At 37.0% G+C, this 15500-nt stretch overlaps 1 protein-coding gene and 1 pseudogene across 2 annotated transcripts in view; both read right to left on the minus strand.

The window, feature by feature from the left end:
* Positions 1-8718: 8718 nt before the first annotated feature.
* Positions 8719-9870, minus strand: LOC149553604 (transcription termination factor MTERF15, mitochondrial-like). The gene has a single exon (XM_089790347.1). It carries the CDS (start codon positions 9868-9870, stop codon positions 8719-8721), a length of 1152 nt encoding a protein of 383 aa, XP_089646473.1.
* A 4442-nt stretch (positions 9871-14312) lies between these two features.
* The window catches only part of LOC149553605 (uncharacterized), a 108247-nt pseudogene continuing 107059 nt past the window's right edge, over positions 14313-15500 (minus strand). The window contains exon 2 of the transcript XR_016353132.1: positions 14313-15429. The product of XR_016353132.1 is annotated as an uncharacterized LOC149553605 (transcript). The remainder of the gene's footprint in view (positions 15430-15500) is intronic.

Below are 15500 nucleotides of genomic sequence, written 5' to 3' on the forward strand. Positions count from 1 at the left end.
TTGTCAGTGGCTACTCACGACATGCAGCTCCCATGACAGATTTACTGAAAAAAGGGGAATTTGTGTGGACTCAGAAGGCACAGGACTGTTTTATGAGATTTAAGGAGATAATGACTACGTGCCCAGTTCTAGCATTACCTGATTTCACGAAGCCATTTGAGCTTCAATGTGATGCATCTGGAGAGGGAGTAGGTGTTGTACTTATGCAGAATAAGCACCCCATAGCTTATGAGAGCAGGAAGCTCAGAGGCCCTGAGCGTTCATTCAGTATATATGATAAGGAGATGTTGGCCATCATGCATGCTTTGGCCAAATTCAGACAATATCTTGTGGGTAGCAAGTTTTGTATTAAAACTGATCATAACAGTCTGAGGCATTTCTTGGGACAGCAGGACCTGAATGATCGCCAACAAAAGTGGGTAAGTAAGTTGCAGGCATATGATTTTGACATCTCATATGTCAAGGGAACTCAGAATGTTGTTGCAGATGCTCTATCTCGAAGGCCACACCTCATTCTTATGGTTCAGATATCAGAGGATTGGCGACACTTGATTATAGCAGAGTATGCCAGGGATACATGGGCCTCCGATATATTAGAGGGAACAGTGATTGATACCAGATACACACTTGTGGATGATTTGATCATTTACAAGAAGAGGATTTACCTGGTCCCAGGATCGAAAGTTAAGCAACTGATTATGAGAGCACTTCACGACTCACCAACAGCAGGCCATCCCGGGTACTTCAAGACTTACAAGTCAATTCGAGAGCGGTTCACTTGGAAAGGGCTGAAAGCTGATGTTTTGCAGTATGTTCGAGAGTGTCTTGTTTGCCAGCAAAACAAACAAGAACACAGCTATCCGGCAGGGCTCCTACAGCCACTTCCGATTCCCGACAGGAAGTGGGAATGCATCTCCATGGACTTTATCACAGGTTTGCCCAAGGTACAAGGACGAGATTGTATTTATGTGGTGGTAGATAGATTAACGAAATATGCTCATTTCTTTCCTATCACCACTACACATTCAGCAGCTCAGGTGGCAGAGGTTTTCTTTCAGGAGGTTTTCAGATTGCACAGCTTGCCTCAGAACATTGTGAGTGATAGGGATAGCCGTTTCATGAGTCACTTTTGGCAGGAGGTATTCCGGTTATGTGGCACGGAGCTTACACCCAGCACTAGCTATCACCCACAAACTGATGGTCAGACAGAAATTGTGAACAAATGGGTGGAAGGGTATTTAAGGAATTATGTGGCAGCTCAGCAGCGAGCTTGGGTCAGATGGATATATCTCTGCGAGTATTGTTACAATACTACATATCATATGACTATACAGATGACACCCTTCATGGCACTTTACGGTTATGAAGCACCTAGTTTCTTGGATTTGTTGTTGAGCGACAGCCGGGTACCCAGTGCAGGTGAATTATTATAGGAGAGTAAGGATATAGTTGCTACCCTCAAAGACAATATTGCAAGAGCTCAGAACCAGCAGAAGCAGTATGCAGACCAGAAGAGAACTGAGCGTAGTTTTGAGGTAGATGATATGGTTTACCTCATGTTGCAGCCATACAGGCAATCTACTCTTAAGAAGAGTGGGGCAGAGAAACTTAAGCCACGCTATTATGGACCATTCAGGATTATCAGGTGAGTTGGTGAAGTGGCTTATGAGTTGGAGCTTCCCGCAGACAGCAGAGTGCACAATGTGTTTCATGTGTCACGCCTCAAGAAGGCGTTGGGTCAGAATGTGGTGCCTTCTGCAGTATTACCTCCTTTAGACGATGAGGGAAAATTGATTTTAGTACCAGAATCCATCCTGGAGAGCAGAGAAAAGCAGCTTCGTAGAAGGGTGATCAGAGAATACTTGGTTAAGTGGAAAAATTTACCTGTTGAGGATGCTACTTGGGAGGGGGAGGCTATTTTGCAGCACCCGGCGTTGAGATTGCTTGAGGCCAAGCAATTTCAGGAGGGGCGGACTGTAATGTCCCCTCTTTAGTTCGACATGGCATTAATCATGGATTTGCCTATTCCAGACTCTCGTAGGCAAATGGTGTGGATAGAGAGTCAATTCTGCGGATCAGATAGTCATATCTTGCTCTTGAAGAAGTGTTAAGAGGTTATATTTTATCATTATGTGATATTGGGGCCCACATGTTATAATTTTAATTTGAGTTGCACTTTTTATTTTATAAAATTACTTTATTATAAAAAAGTGCATTATAATGAGAAATTATAAAGGATGTTTCTAGAAGTTCTAGCAACTTCTTAGAAAAGTGAATAAATAGAGGGCTGGGCCTCTCATTTGGACATGCTTGGATTGGAGAACTCTTCTACTTCTTCATTGTGAAGACATTTGTGGACTTTGGATCTGCAAATTATTCGATCTTTGGGAACGAATCACTCCCTTGGATTGGCGACTTTGAGAGTGTGAAATATCACCTGAATTGTTGCATAATTGGAGTTGGTATTCAGCCATCTCATTGGAGCTTATTGAGAATTCATTGTTAGGGTTTGTTTTTTGGTTGGAATAAGGATTTCAGATTTGCCCTATCATTGGAGAAGCATTTGACAAGAGTTTGAAGACAGAATAAGTGCATTTTCAGAATTGGCAAAGCAGGGTTCGGAACCACATAATTGCTCATATCTCCTCAACCCCTTGGAGTTATTTTTTATGGTTTTACAGGGTTACTACCTAACCCTAGGCGCCCATTTTCCTTGCATTTGGGGGTCCCAAAACCCTAATATTATTTTATTTCAGCAGCCGTACAGGTACGGCCTGGTACGGCCCTGCTAGTTTGGGCAGCAGCAGCAAATTAAGGACAGTTTGGGGATGCGGTTGGAGGTCTTCATCAACGATCTGCAGCAAAACGTGGTGTTCTTCCATAGTTCTTCAAACCAGGTTCTTGCATTCTGAAATATATGTCAATTTTTGGGTAAATTTGCTGTCATACAGTCATTGTAATAATCAGTCCAGAATTGGTAATAAAATAATTTCAGAATTTATTGCATTGTAATTGAAATATAGTTCAATGGCTTTATATATATTGTAATTCTGTGATTATATTCTGAAAGTATCAAATCTGAAATTACCATATTCTGAATATTGTTACTGTTACACGCCAAGTGTTTGACAAAATTCCTAAGTTAAATTTGAGGGTTTCTGTGGCCTTTATAGTGAGGGTCATTACATATCATCAAAAGAATGATATATCGTGTAAATTAAAAATTAAAATAGAAAAAACAATTCTTAAAATTCAAAGCAGCATTAGGACCAGTTAAGTATAAATTTTTCTACTACAGTGATCCTATTTCCATAAGTTATTATAAAAATCAAATCTACACTTATTGCATTGCATATAATATTGAAGCAAGTTGTGTACTATGAAGTGTAAAATAGATAGTAACATGTGAAGAGATCTAAGGGTGCTCAGCGATAATTGAGAGTCTTGATATACAAACCTCATAAGTAAACCTTCATCACAATAATAATATAATCTCATAAAAATGATTCAACTTAGTTGTTGTTTCAAACTAGGTTCGAAAATTTCAAGGTGGTTTGCCCGGGTTCAAACCCAATTCGAACTAGATCGAACCAGGAGTGCAAAAATCGCAGCTTGGTTGAACCAAGTTCAAACCAGACCTGAACTTCGAACCAATTCAAACTTTCCTAGGGGGGAGGGGGCGGAGGTACCTGTGCAACTTAGGTTTCTTGGCATCCACAACCCTAAAATTTGTTATGAATTGCTTTTTGTGGCCTCTCATTGTCATTTTATGTTTCCAAACAGGTTATTTTGTCTTAAGGAAGAGCACATAAGTTTTTGAGCAAGCATTCAGTTGTGTAAGGAGTTTGAAGATTGATTTGTTGGTGTTCTTCAAGTGTTTGTACATCATTCATACACATTTGCAAGCTTGCAATGGCTGGAAAAGATAAAATCTTATTCCATTTGCTATTGTTTTTGTTCTAGTTTTTTCATTTTTCCATTTGTCTTTCAATAATTCTTTCTTTTTCTTTTTCTTTTTTTTCAAAATTTGTCATTTTCTTGCATATAAATTATCATGTATCTAATTTCTTGCCATAGGGAAAGGAATGGCATCTACCTCTTTATCAATAGGCAATACCACAAAGAATGGAACCCAACTCTAATTCTCCTCTATGGAAGTATGCAGACATTATAAAACCCCTTCCAGGAGGTGGTGCATTTTGTTAGATGTGTCAAGGTCATTTATGGGGTTAAACTAGAAGAGGAGTCACGAAATGCACTGGCAAAAAAAGTGCCCCTATACCAAATGAAATCGCGTTAAAATATATTGAAGAGCATGAGGCAGCAAAAGAGAGAGAAGAACGCAAGGCAACTCAGTAGCAATAAAAGTAAAAGTAAAAAAGCGAAGGGAATGCAGACCCCCCCAAGATGTTATAGTACAAGACCACCCCTTCTTTAGTACCGCAGCGAACACTAACATTGAATCTATCCCCCTTGTACACAAAAGAAAGGGGCCACTAGAAATTGCTTTTCAAAATAAGAGTCAAGAAATTGCTGACATTAAGGTAGGAAGATGCCTGTATACAAATGGGTTGTCTTTTAATCTTGTCCGCTCTCCATTTGGAAGGACACATTGAGGGGCTCACAGAGGGTATTGTGGCCCCATGTATGAGAAAGTGTGCACCACCTTCTTGGATCAAGAGGTCCAATGGATTGAAGATCAATTGAAGCCCATTAGGGACTCATGGGTTGAGGCAGGGGTGACAATTGTTTTAGATGGGTGGAAGGATTCTAGGAATCGTCCCTTGATCAATGTACTTGTCGTGTCCCCTAAAGGGACAATGCTTCTAAAAGAGGTGGATTGTGAGGGCAAAGTAAAAGATGGGTCATTTATTGCTGATATCCTAATTGAGGCCATTAAGCAAGTGGGTGCCAAAAAAGTTGTCCAAGTCGTAACGGACAACGCAAAGAATTGTAGACCAGCTAGTTTGTTGGTTGAATCACGATATCAACATATCTTTTGGACACCTTGAATAATCCATTCACTCAATCTTATGCTACAAAAGATTGGGAACCAAATTGAGTGGATCAAAACAATGTATGAAGAGGTTGAGGGCATCAAAATGTTTGTCACAAACCACCACATGACTCAATCTTTTTTCAAAAACCACTCAAAACTGGAGCTATTGAAGGTAAATGAACATGAACTCAAATTAGTAATTTAATTTTAAATATTTGACAATTTCTGACTTTTCATATTTTACTTGTGCAATGTATATACTTTTCTAAAATATGTATCTAATAGTTGTTTTTGCTCTAATTTATGTCACTAGTTGCTAAGACCCATTTTGCATCACACATAATCGTCTTAAGATGACTTATTCAATTGAAAGATGCACTTCAAGGTATGGTAATCAGCCACAATTGAGGTGTATGGAAGCAAAAGAACACTAAAAGGGCAAACAAAATAAAGGATAGGCTATTGGCTGAGTCATGGTCGGAACATGTGAAATATCTCCTTAAGATCACTGAGCCCATTATGAGCATACATAGATACACTGACATGGATAGGCCTTGACTTGGAGAGATCTATGATGACATAGACTCAAAGCTTGAGAAGATCAAGCAAGTTATAAATGACAAGGAGCAACATCCGCGAGAGACCTTTTTCAAACAAGTGCAAAAAATTATTTTTGATAGATGGAACAAAATGACCACTCCATTACATTTGCTTACCTATGCATTAACCTCCAAATACTATAGCTTGCAATATTGTAGTCTACCAGAAAGGTTGCCACCATATAGAGATATGGAAATGTCTAATGGGTACTAGAGAGCATTTAGAAGAATATTTCTTGATGATGATATCAGAGATGTAATAATGGATGAGTTCATAGAGTTTGTCAAGGCTAGAGATCTAAGTAACAATGCTCTAAGTCATTGGTTCAAGAAGGATGCTCATGGTTGGTGTTACCTCCATGGCCAAAAATTCCAAACATTGCAGCCTCTTGCAATCAAAGTTAAATCACAAGTAAGTTCTATATAAAATTAGCTCACTTTATCTTCAAAAGAATCATGACTAGAAAGTGATTTTAAATTTTTTATAAGATTGAATTAATTCAATTTTAATTGCTTACCCTATGTTGTCTTCATAGGTTGCTAGTTCTTCTACATTAGTAGGAAATTGGAGCAAATATTCTTTCATCCACTCGGTGAAGTGCAATAGGTTGCAATCAGAAAAAGAAAAGAACCTGGTATTTGTGCATAACTTGCGCCTTCTTTCGCACAAGAGTCAAGAATACAAAGAAGTGGGATGTAGGTGTAGAGATTGCAGACTTGGATGCTTCCGCTGCTTGGTTTACAATTGATGATTTTGATGACTTTGATGTCAAATGACTCAATACCATTGTTGCATCTGCTGCTGATCCCATTGGACTTAGCGCAAGTAATATTGGAAAAGAAAAAGATGAAGATTGAAGAACTTAGAACTGAGAATATTAATAGATTTTCATTCCATTAATTAAACAATGATACTTGAACTTGATATTTTAAATGTTTTGAATCTTTGATGTTGAAGCTGATTGAACTATGTTACCATATGATGTATGATCACTATGACTACAAGTTTAACTGTTTATAGTGTTTTAAAGTTTTTGTTGTTTAAATGTGTTTATGCTACTATGCTACATTCAAATTTTAACTCATGCTTCATAAACATGTGTGTGTGTGTGTGTGTGTGTAATAATTTTTACATTATTTTGTACTAATGAACCCAAACCCCTTTACAAAATTTTGACGAACTTGCGAACCAGTTCTCAAACTTCGAACTTGGAACTGACCCCAAACCGGCAACTTAGAGTTTAATACATTAATATTGGCATTGTTTAAGGATAAGTAGTTTTGGGGAGGGTGGAATATCATGCTTGAATAAAAATTAAAGATCATTTAATTTAAGGGAAATTTATTAAAATAAATAAGGAAAATACTTTAAGATAACATTCTCCTCAAATAAAAGATAATTAATTTGTAGCTAACAGTCAATAGTTGTGACTCTTACAAAAAGGGTAAAGTGATGACGAGGCATGACTGCACCTTTGCATGGGAAGGTAAAAAGGGACAAGGATCTCTTAGAAATGGAAATTCAAAAAGAATCAAATAATAAAAACAGAAGGAATCAGAAGTGCAGATCTGATTTAAAATAAGTAGTGCAGGTCTGATTGTGAAAGTTTGTGTCCCTTTCAAATTGTAGATATTACAGTCAAAGGTTGTGCCTCTTGGCAAAAGGTATTTATGATGAAAAGGTGGGACTTCTACCTCATGCTGAGAAATATAAAGAGAAGAAGGTTCATTAAGTAAGAGAGCAGAGAAAATTATATAAGAAATGGAATATGCAGCAAATTCAAATGCATACACTATGCTCTTAGAATAAATGCATACTACTAGAACTCATATTCATATGACAGTTATGTCTAATTTCACTTACATGCATGTACATTCATAATATATGAAAGACCAATAATAATTAATAGCCTGGTCCTTAGTCTTCCACTAATGCCTGTGTAAGGATATGAGGTTTGTGTAGGGCGAGGTAGATTAAATCCTCACAAGGTAAGTGAAACCCAGGGATATAGACTGGGTCCTAGGACCTAAAGCTTTGAAGGAACCTACTTAAAGATTGATTTCCACGCACCCTAGCACACTAATTCCACCATCCCCCATTTACATAGGGGAAGTGGTCTCATATATTTGTTGTCTCATCTATACCTGTTAATAATAGTAAAATATTAATCAATCTATGAATATGTATATATAGAATATGTATATATATATGAGGTATTAATATGCTCATAGCCTATCCTTAATCCCTCACCATAGTTCTTTAAGAGGATAGGTTGGTTTTTTCAAGGAAAAACAGAGTAATTCTTCACACGGTAGGTGAGTCCCACGATAGGATAAGGACTTGGACAAGTAAGTCCCATTAGGTTCATAGTGTTGATGTTTAGGAAAGAAGGAAGAAATTAGGTTGAAGTATGTTAACTATCAAATGCATTATGAATCCTTAGTTGTTTCTTAGTTTAATCTGGTCTAAATGCATAGTGCACTATGTTAATCATTGGGAATTGGCACTCCAAGTAGGGAAAGTTACAGATACTAAGTAAGTTGCCATATCCAAACCTTAGTTGATAATTTTAGTGTCAATTCAGAACAGTCCTAATAGGAAATATTACAAATGGTACCAGAACTTTGATCCTACCACCCTGCAAAATAAAGATAAAATGATAAAATGATAATCATCCCCTTAACTCTGCAATTTTATGTTTGTTTGATTTGAACAAGATGCAACTGGAAAAAACAAAAAAATTGATACAGCATTAATATTTTTCTCTTACTTTAAAGAAAGATATTTAAGGGAAGAAAATAAGAACTCCAACCCTGAGCTTTGAAAATGTTTGGGAACACTTCTAGTTTCTTGGTTATATGATTTGGCTGCTACAATATAATTTCTGAGGTAACTTTCAGATTTAACAAAACTTGTATATATTAAAATATCCACCAATTATATCACACTAAATGACTCTGGCAATTGCAATCAGCTCGCTTAAAATATTTAAGGTCTGCATTGAATACCTTGCTTGAAGAGCGACTAGATATGATGCGCTTGCCTGCCTTTTGCCGAGGACTCGCTCGGTTGATCTTTTGTGGTTTTTGAGTCCTGGTTCTCAATTAGTCAATTCAAAATCAGCCCCCTGTGCGCTTGGAAGCATTAGAGATGGCATTTTGATAAATTGTCCACAATGCTTTAGATTCAGGATGCCCTTGTATAATGTTGTTAACAAAAGTTGCCTCTGGCATCTGTACTACTGTCAAAAAAGAGGGGTAGAAGTCGCTGATCGATTTGATTCTCTCCCAAACCAGGAACCTGGGCCTCAAAGTCTTTTCCAAGTTGAGTGCTAATATTTTATGGCTCTTCGTTACATAATTTGCAGGGAGCTCGACTGTATTAACTAGAAAGTTCATTTTTTCCCTAACATTTTCCAAGGAAAAATTAAAAAGTAGGGGGCGAACTCGATATAGTTGAAAGGTTTCTTCAGCTGAGAGGCCGTAGAGTTTGAAATTCTCTATCTTGGCAACTAACGATTCTGTCTTTCTCATAGCCACTATAGCTATAATATATCTGCGCAGTTTGCAGTCTTTGTCAGGGTCAATTTTGTTGATGAGATCCACTTGTGCGGGCAACAGAGACGTTCGTGTGAGAACAAGAGGATCTACCTTTAACAAGCCTACGAGATCCGTCCCAGAAAAACCCCATCCTTCCCAGAAAGAAAGCGAGGGCTTCAGGGTATTCTCCAAGCTATAGCTGAGAAGTCTTCGTCCCATAATCAGGGATTTAATGAGCACATCCTGTGACCGGAATACATTCTTCAGAAACTCCATCTTGGGAAGAATGTTGTTCTCGAAGTTAGCGCTCAAAAAGCCTGGACTATCCGTGATAAGCTTCGCCAGATCTCGACCGACAAAACCGAAACCTTTCAACGCTTTGATCTTAGTTTCCAATATTGTTTCTGCGGATTCAACAAGCTGGGGGTGTTTTCTGACTATCTTGGAAACTTGGAATTCAGTGCAACCGTGCTTCTCCAACAAATGAATAACCTTCTCTACGTTTTCCAGCGTTCGAAGGTTCTGCAAGTGAGGTCGCCACTTGAAAATCCGAGCGATGTTGGCCTCAGACAGTTTAAGTTTGTTGGAGGCAAATTGTGAAAAGAGGGTCTGCGAATGAGATACAGTTGAGAAAACATTGCAAAAATGAAATGAGAGTGTAAAAGACAGCGTGCGGCATAAATTGGAGTTTACGGAAGTTGCTGCAACAACACATAGTTTGCGGCTCCACATGGTGTTCAACATGGAAGCTGCGGCACCAGCAAAATATCAAGTAAGGGTTTCTATGGACTAAATCTGTACAGTTCTCATTGTTTGTCCACTTTTTCACTTTTTATTAATTTAAATTGTCAGGAGCATACATGTGATGTTGTTGCCGAGTTATAAAATTGAAACAGTCACGGTTAATTTTTGAAACTTGCCTGGGTTTAAGCTTTAAATTGGCCTTTTTACTTCTGAATTTTTGTGAGTTTCTAAATCGTCATGTATCCAGCTCTTTCCCAGCACAGCACTTGAAATTTTTGAAATCCAGCCTCTGAGCTCCAACTTATCGTAGGTTAATGTTGAGACCCAAAATACATGTTTTCAAGTCTATCATTAACCATTAACCTCTCAAAAGGTTAAGGTTAATGATAACTTTCAAATCGCGCATTTTGGAGTAGGTTAATTAACTTCTCTAAAAATGTGTTTTTCTTAACCTCTCAAAAGGTTAATGATAACTTTCAAAACACGCATTTTGGAGTAGATTAATTAACCTCTCTAAAAACACGTATTCATTAACCTCTTTGACATAGTTATTAACCTCTTTGTTTAGCTAATTAAGGTTAAGCATTGGAAGTAAGATCATCTAAAAAGCAAGTGCCGAGATAGGAGGCATATTGAAAGTTACAGAAGAAACATACTAATGGATTTTGGAAATTTGTTTACCAATACTTGCTCAAGCCGATCCATCCATGGTTGAAGTTCAAGTTCAAACAGAGAACCATTTGTATGAGCACACACAATCTTTTCATGGAGATTAGAGTTCATCGAAATTAAGTTTGCAAAGTGGCTGAAACACTAAACAAGGACTCCAAGGAATTGGGTATGTTGTGGAAGGAAGTGCTTCACACAGTCAAAGTAGATTCACAGATTTATGTTAAACTTTGGCAGTATTGTATTCGACTTAAGTCGTTGGCTGATGGGAAGAATGTCCACACCAAGGTGATTCATTTTGGGTTTTGATCGGATGCTTTTGTGCAAAGCATTCTTCTACATATGTATGTTAAGTGCGCAAGCGTTTTGGATGCGCGCGATGTGTTTAAAAAATTGCTTGAACGAAACATGGTCATCTGGACTACCATGATTGCAGGGTATGTTCAGAACAGGTATTAGCAAGAAGGCTCGGGGATGAGGCAAGTGTTGCTCGTGAGAAGGCGAAAAATATGAGCTAAAGAATATTGCCTTCTGAAATCTGTAAATTCGAAAGACATTGAAGAGGCTAGAGCTTTCTGTGCAACAATTTTGTGGGCGATGTTGTAGAAGTTTGTGCAGTTCAAGCCTCATAGAGATAAGTAAAATGAAGAAGAAAAGCGTCAGTAGAAATAATTTGACGATTGCCCCCTGCATTCTTTTGTCTCTCTGTGATTTTCGAACCGACATCATACACGAACCAATGGCTCACAATTGCAAGAACAGTTGCACTGCAAGGATTATATCTTATGCTATGGAGAGAGCCGGGGATGATCGACATTTTTTTAATGAGATGCTGCATAAAAAGGGGAAAAAAAAAGGGATGTGGAGGTGCTACGATACGATCGGCAATTACAGTGTCTTACACAAGCTTTTACTCATTGTAATGCGAAGGCTAATGATGAAAGAGAGAAGGTATGTGGTGATGTTGTAAAGACTGTTGAAATGTGGGCGCTGAGGTAACAGAAGCTTTGCTAGCCAGATGTCATGATAAGCAAAGTATGGATGACTACTCTTCACAGGGCTTCAGAGAAAGGAAACACACGCAATTGTCAACTGCTTCTTGATCAGCATGCTTTACTGACAACTCAAGACGAAAATAAGATGACAACCCTCCACTACGCAATTGAAGAGACAGACGATAAAGTTATAGATGTGCTAATGGGAAGTCCACTGGTAACCGGATTACTTGATTTAAAAGACGGCAAATATTGAACGGCTTTAGATATAGTTGTTACCAAAAATGATTCTCTCAATAGCCAAGTTGTTATCAAAGGCAGAAGAGTCGGAAGCTTATCTTAGTAAGGATTGATAAGGAACAGCTCCTACGTTACTCTATACTTGTTGGTTCTGTTGATATCTCAATATGTCCAACTTGGTGATGATCATGAAGAACAGTTTGTATCAAGTAACACAACAAGTCAATGATTCGACCATCTGAAGTCATGTTCCAAGCTATAAATTTCAATTAGTGATCATTATCATTTGAGGTTAATTTTCTTGAGGTTAATTAACCTCCCCAAAATCATGTATTTTCGAGGTGGTTATTAACCACAAAGAGGTAGTTATTAACCTCTATGTCTATATAAGGACTCCTGTTGGCTTTGTAAAAGGACTTTTTTGGTTTTAAAAATAAGGGAACACTATGCTGAAATTTTGATCTAGCGATAAATTTTGGAAAGTATGTATATTTTTTATCTCTGAAATCGAAAACTCCCTATTATCTTCTTGGTGCAAGGAAATGAAATGAGATGTGCTTTGGATTTCTTATTCTAAAATCAAAATTGTTATCTGTTGTAGTAAACATTCTCATGGTATTGTGTGAGTGTTTATGAATAATGAATGTGTTTGGTAATACTAGTTGCTTTCAAGCGTAGTTCTTGATCACCTTTGTTATCGTTCTTGTTTACCTAAGAAGGTTGTGAGGGCGTGTGGTGCATTAGTCTTGAACGGCTTTCTCTTGATCTTTGATGTTTTAGATTCTTTATTTGAAAACCCTTCAAAAATTATATCATATATGAGGGAGTTGCCCCTCTAAACGCAGAGGAAGGTCACATACCAAGAGCCTATCCAACTGTTGTGAACGATTTGCCACACTCTATTGGGCAAATTCTACTGTGACAAATCTGTTTACCAACAAATGTGAATTTATTTTTAATTTTAACCAATCAAATCATAGAATTTTTATAGATGTTGGTATCTTTATAATGTTTCTAATTTCTATTTATTTTAAAAAATTATTATCTGTCCTTTTTATAACAATGAACACTCATTGACTCCAACAGCTTCTAATAATTACTTTGAAATAAAAGTCAAATATTTATCCTCAACTTTTGCCTTTTCTTATTAAATTTAGGAAGATTTTCCTATTAAATTTAGGAAAAAATCAAGCAATGGAAGGTTGTTGCAATTAAATGTATAAGGTATGAAAATTGTTCTCATATATTTAGATATAAATTCAATACAAATGTTTCATAACTATTTCTATATTTTAAAAGCAAGAACTCATTAATAATATGGATTCTAACTTTGTGCTTCTTAAAATCTTTTGTGGAAATTTTAGATAGCTGTCAAAAAGTAAGACCAATGATAGTACATTAAAGACCTCATATTTCTATAGTGAATTCTTTTATGAATAGGCACTCTTAAATTCCATTCTAGTGAATTTGACATCACATGAGTAGTTGTTTTTTAGAACAAGGGACGCATCATTTAATTATGGGGAGCCATCATTACAAATTAACTTTAAAGCCACAATTATTGGTACAATGTTATTATAAAGAAGAGCTCTAGTGAGCATAAGTCCCTACCTTAAGTGATAGTGGGAGACACAAATCAATAGAAGACAACTTGAAAAGTTTGCATATGTATTACATCAAGATTTTTTTACTTTCAAAATCTGAAAAATTTACTTAAAATCGTCCTTAAGATGTTTGAAAGGACCCATAAAAGAGATTAAATTAGTACTTTATTTTAATTAATGTTTCAATGAATTAATTTATGTTAACAATATGTATTGTTTTCAAAAATTTAAAATGATTTAATTTAATAATGAATATCAATAATTTTAATTGTAAATAAATAGAGTTTCTTCAACTTATATAATATTATTATAAAATATTTCACATTCTTAAGTAAATTTTAGAAACACTTACTAATTTTTTTTAATTACAAAATAAAAATTATATAATATATTAGTAATCATATTGAACAAAAAATTTCCATCTATGTATATAACACAATTTTCATTTGAGGCCAATGGTTGAAAATATATTACAAAATTTTACAAGCTTGAGGAGATTTAGGATTATTGTGGATTTGTTTTAACAAAATGGAGATCAACCGAAATAATTTTCATTGAACTACTCATGTCTTGTGTGACTGTCTTTTAAGAAGTAGATGATAAAAAATTCTTTCATAAAAAATTATTACAAAAATAATAAAATAATAAAATATAAAAGTTAATGTTTAGAATTTTTGAAAGAAACTAGAAAAGGAAATGAAAAAGAAATTGAATTTTTTTTTGTGACTACAAAAATTTCTTATTATGAGGAGAATTTTATATTTTGACATTGAATAATATTGAAAAAAAACTTAATAGAATAATAATAATATTATTATACTTTAAAATATTTTACTCTTATTATTAGATTATATTTTTAAATTGTAATATAACAAATAAAATAATATACTTGAAATTTTAAAGAATTTTAAAAAGACTTAAATTATTCATAAAGAATCTAGTTTAATAAAATGATAATAAATGTAAAGTCGTATGGATAAACAAATTGATTTTTTCGGAACCTGCACGCAGGGCACGAGCTATGCATCTTCAGCCAGGGGAAGCTACAGTCACCATGATACAAATGCTTATATGGCAGCTGACCTGTCTCTTCCCCAGTTGTAAATTCCTCCTTACAAACGACACACGTGGAGGACATCTCGCATTTCAAATGCTGCTCTATAATCTCCACCATCAACAAAACTTCTACGGCCTCTTTGGCCGGCGATGGAGTGCCGTAACAGTTTGGGTCATTCTCCGCCAAACGTTGCAGCAATGCCTCCATACCCTGCCCTATGAAATAGTCCCCTAGTCCCTGAAATCCTTGTATTAGCCCCCTGCATTATAACCAGGGGAACCCCATGGGACCGACCACCACAACGCTGTCGCCACCACCGCCATTTTCGTCCTACTCCACCTCCTCACTGAGATGCATCTCCACCACTGTAGAGCCCAAAGCGTGAATCAGCTGCATAATCATCGGCGGCTGCTCCATCACTAGCAATCTTGTTGCCCTTTCGTCTGAGCTCCCCTGCCATAGTGGCCTTAAGCCCCCTCCGCCTAAAAGGGCCAATAATCGGGTGTCTGTGTGACCACCCGGAGACTGCTGCTCGACCTGCCTATGTACTAGAGCCTCCAATTCTTCAACAAATCTGCCATTACAACGTGAGCATCACCGAGAATTGGCACAATTGTCTGGTTGCACTCCAGTACTGCGAACTCATCTTGGAGGTGTATATAAGCACTGAGCTTGGAAAGCCCCAGAGACAGTAGAAGCCTCTAGGGACTTTGGGAGCCGCGTCAAAATTTGTAGGCCAGAGAAACAGAGAAGTTGGGTGAAGGAGGAAGAGAGTTGTGTGAGGGTGAAGAAGAAGACGGTGGTGGAGGTGGAGGGGTCTGTGATTGTGGGAGTGGGTCCTTCAGGGTTGGCAACGGTTGCATGTCTGAAGGAGGAGGGCATTGTTAGTGTGATATTGGAGAAGGCGGAGTGTGTGTCTTCGCTGTGGCAGTGCAGGTCGTATGACCATTTGAAGCTCCAACTGTTGAAGCAGTTCTGCAAGCTACCATGGAAATTTGAGAGCTTTAGGAACAACAGGGAAGATTCTAGAGCTTCCTGTTGTAAAAAAAAAAT

The sequence above is a fragment of the Cupressus sempervirens genome, chromosome 6 (assembly GCF_028749045.1).
Source record: "Cupressus sempervirens isolate cs-2001-9-10 chromosome 6, ASM2874904v1, whole genome shotgun sequence".
Classification (NCBI taxonomy): Eukaryota; Viridiplantae; Streptophyta; class Pinopsida; order Cupressales; family Cupressaceae; genus Cupressus; species Cupressus sempervirens.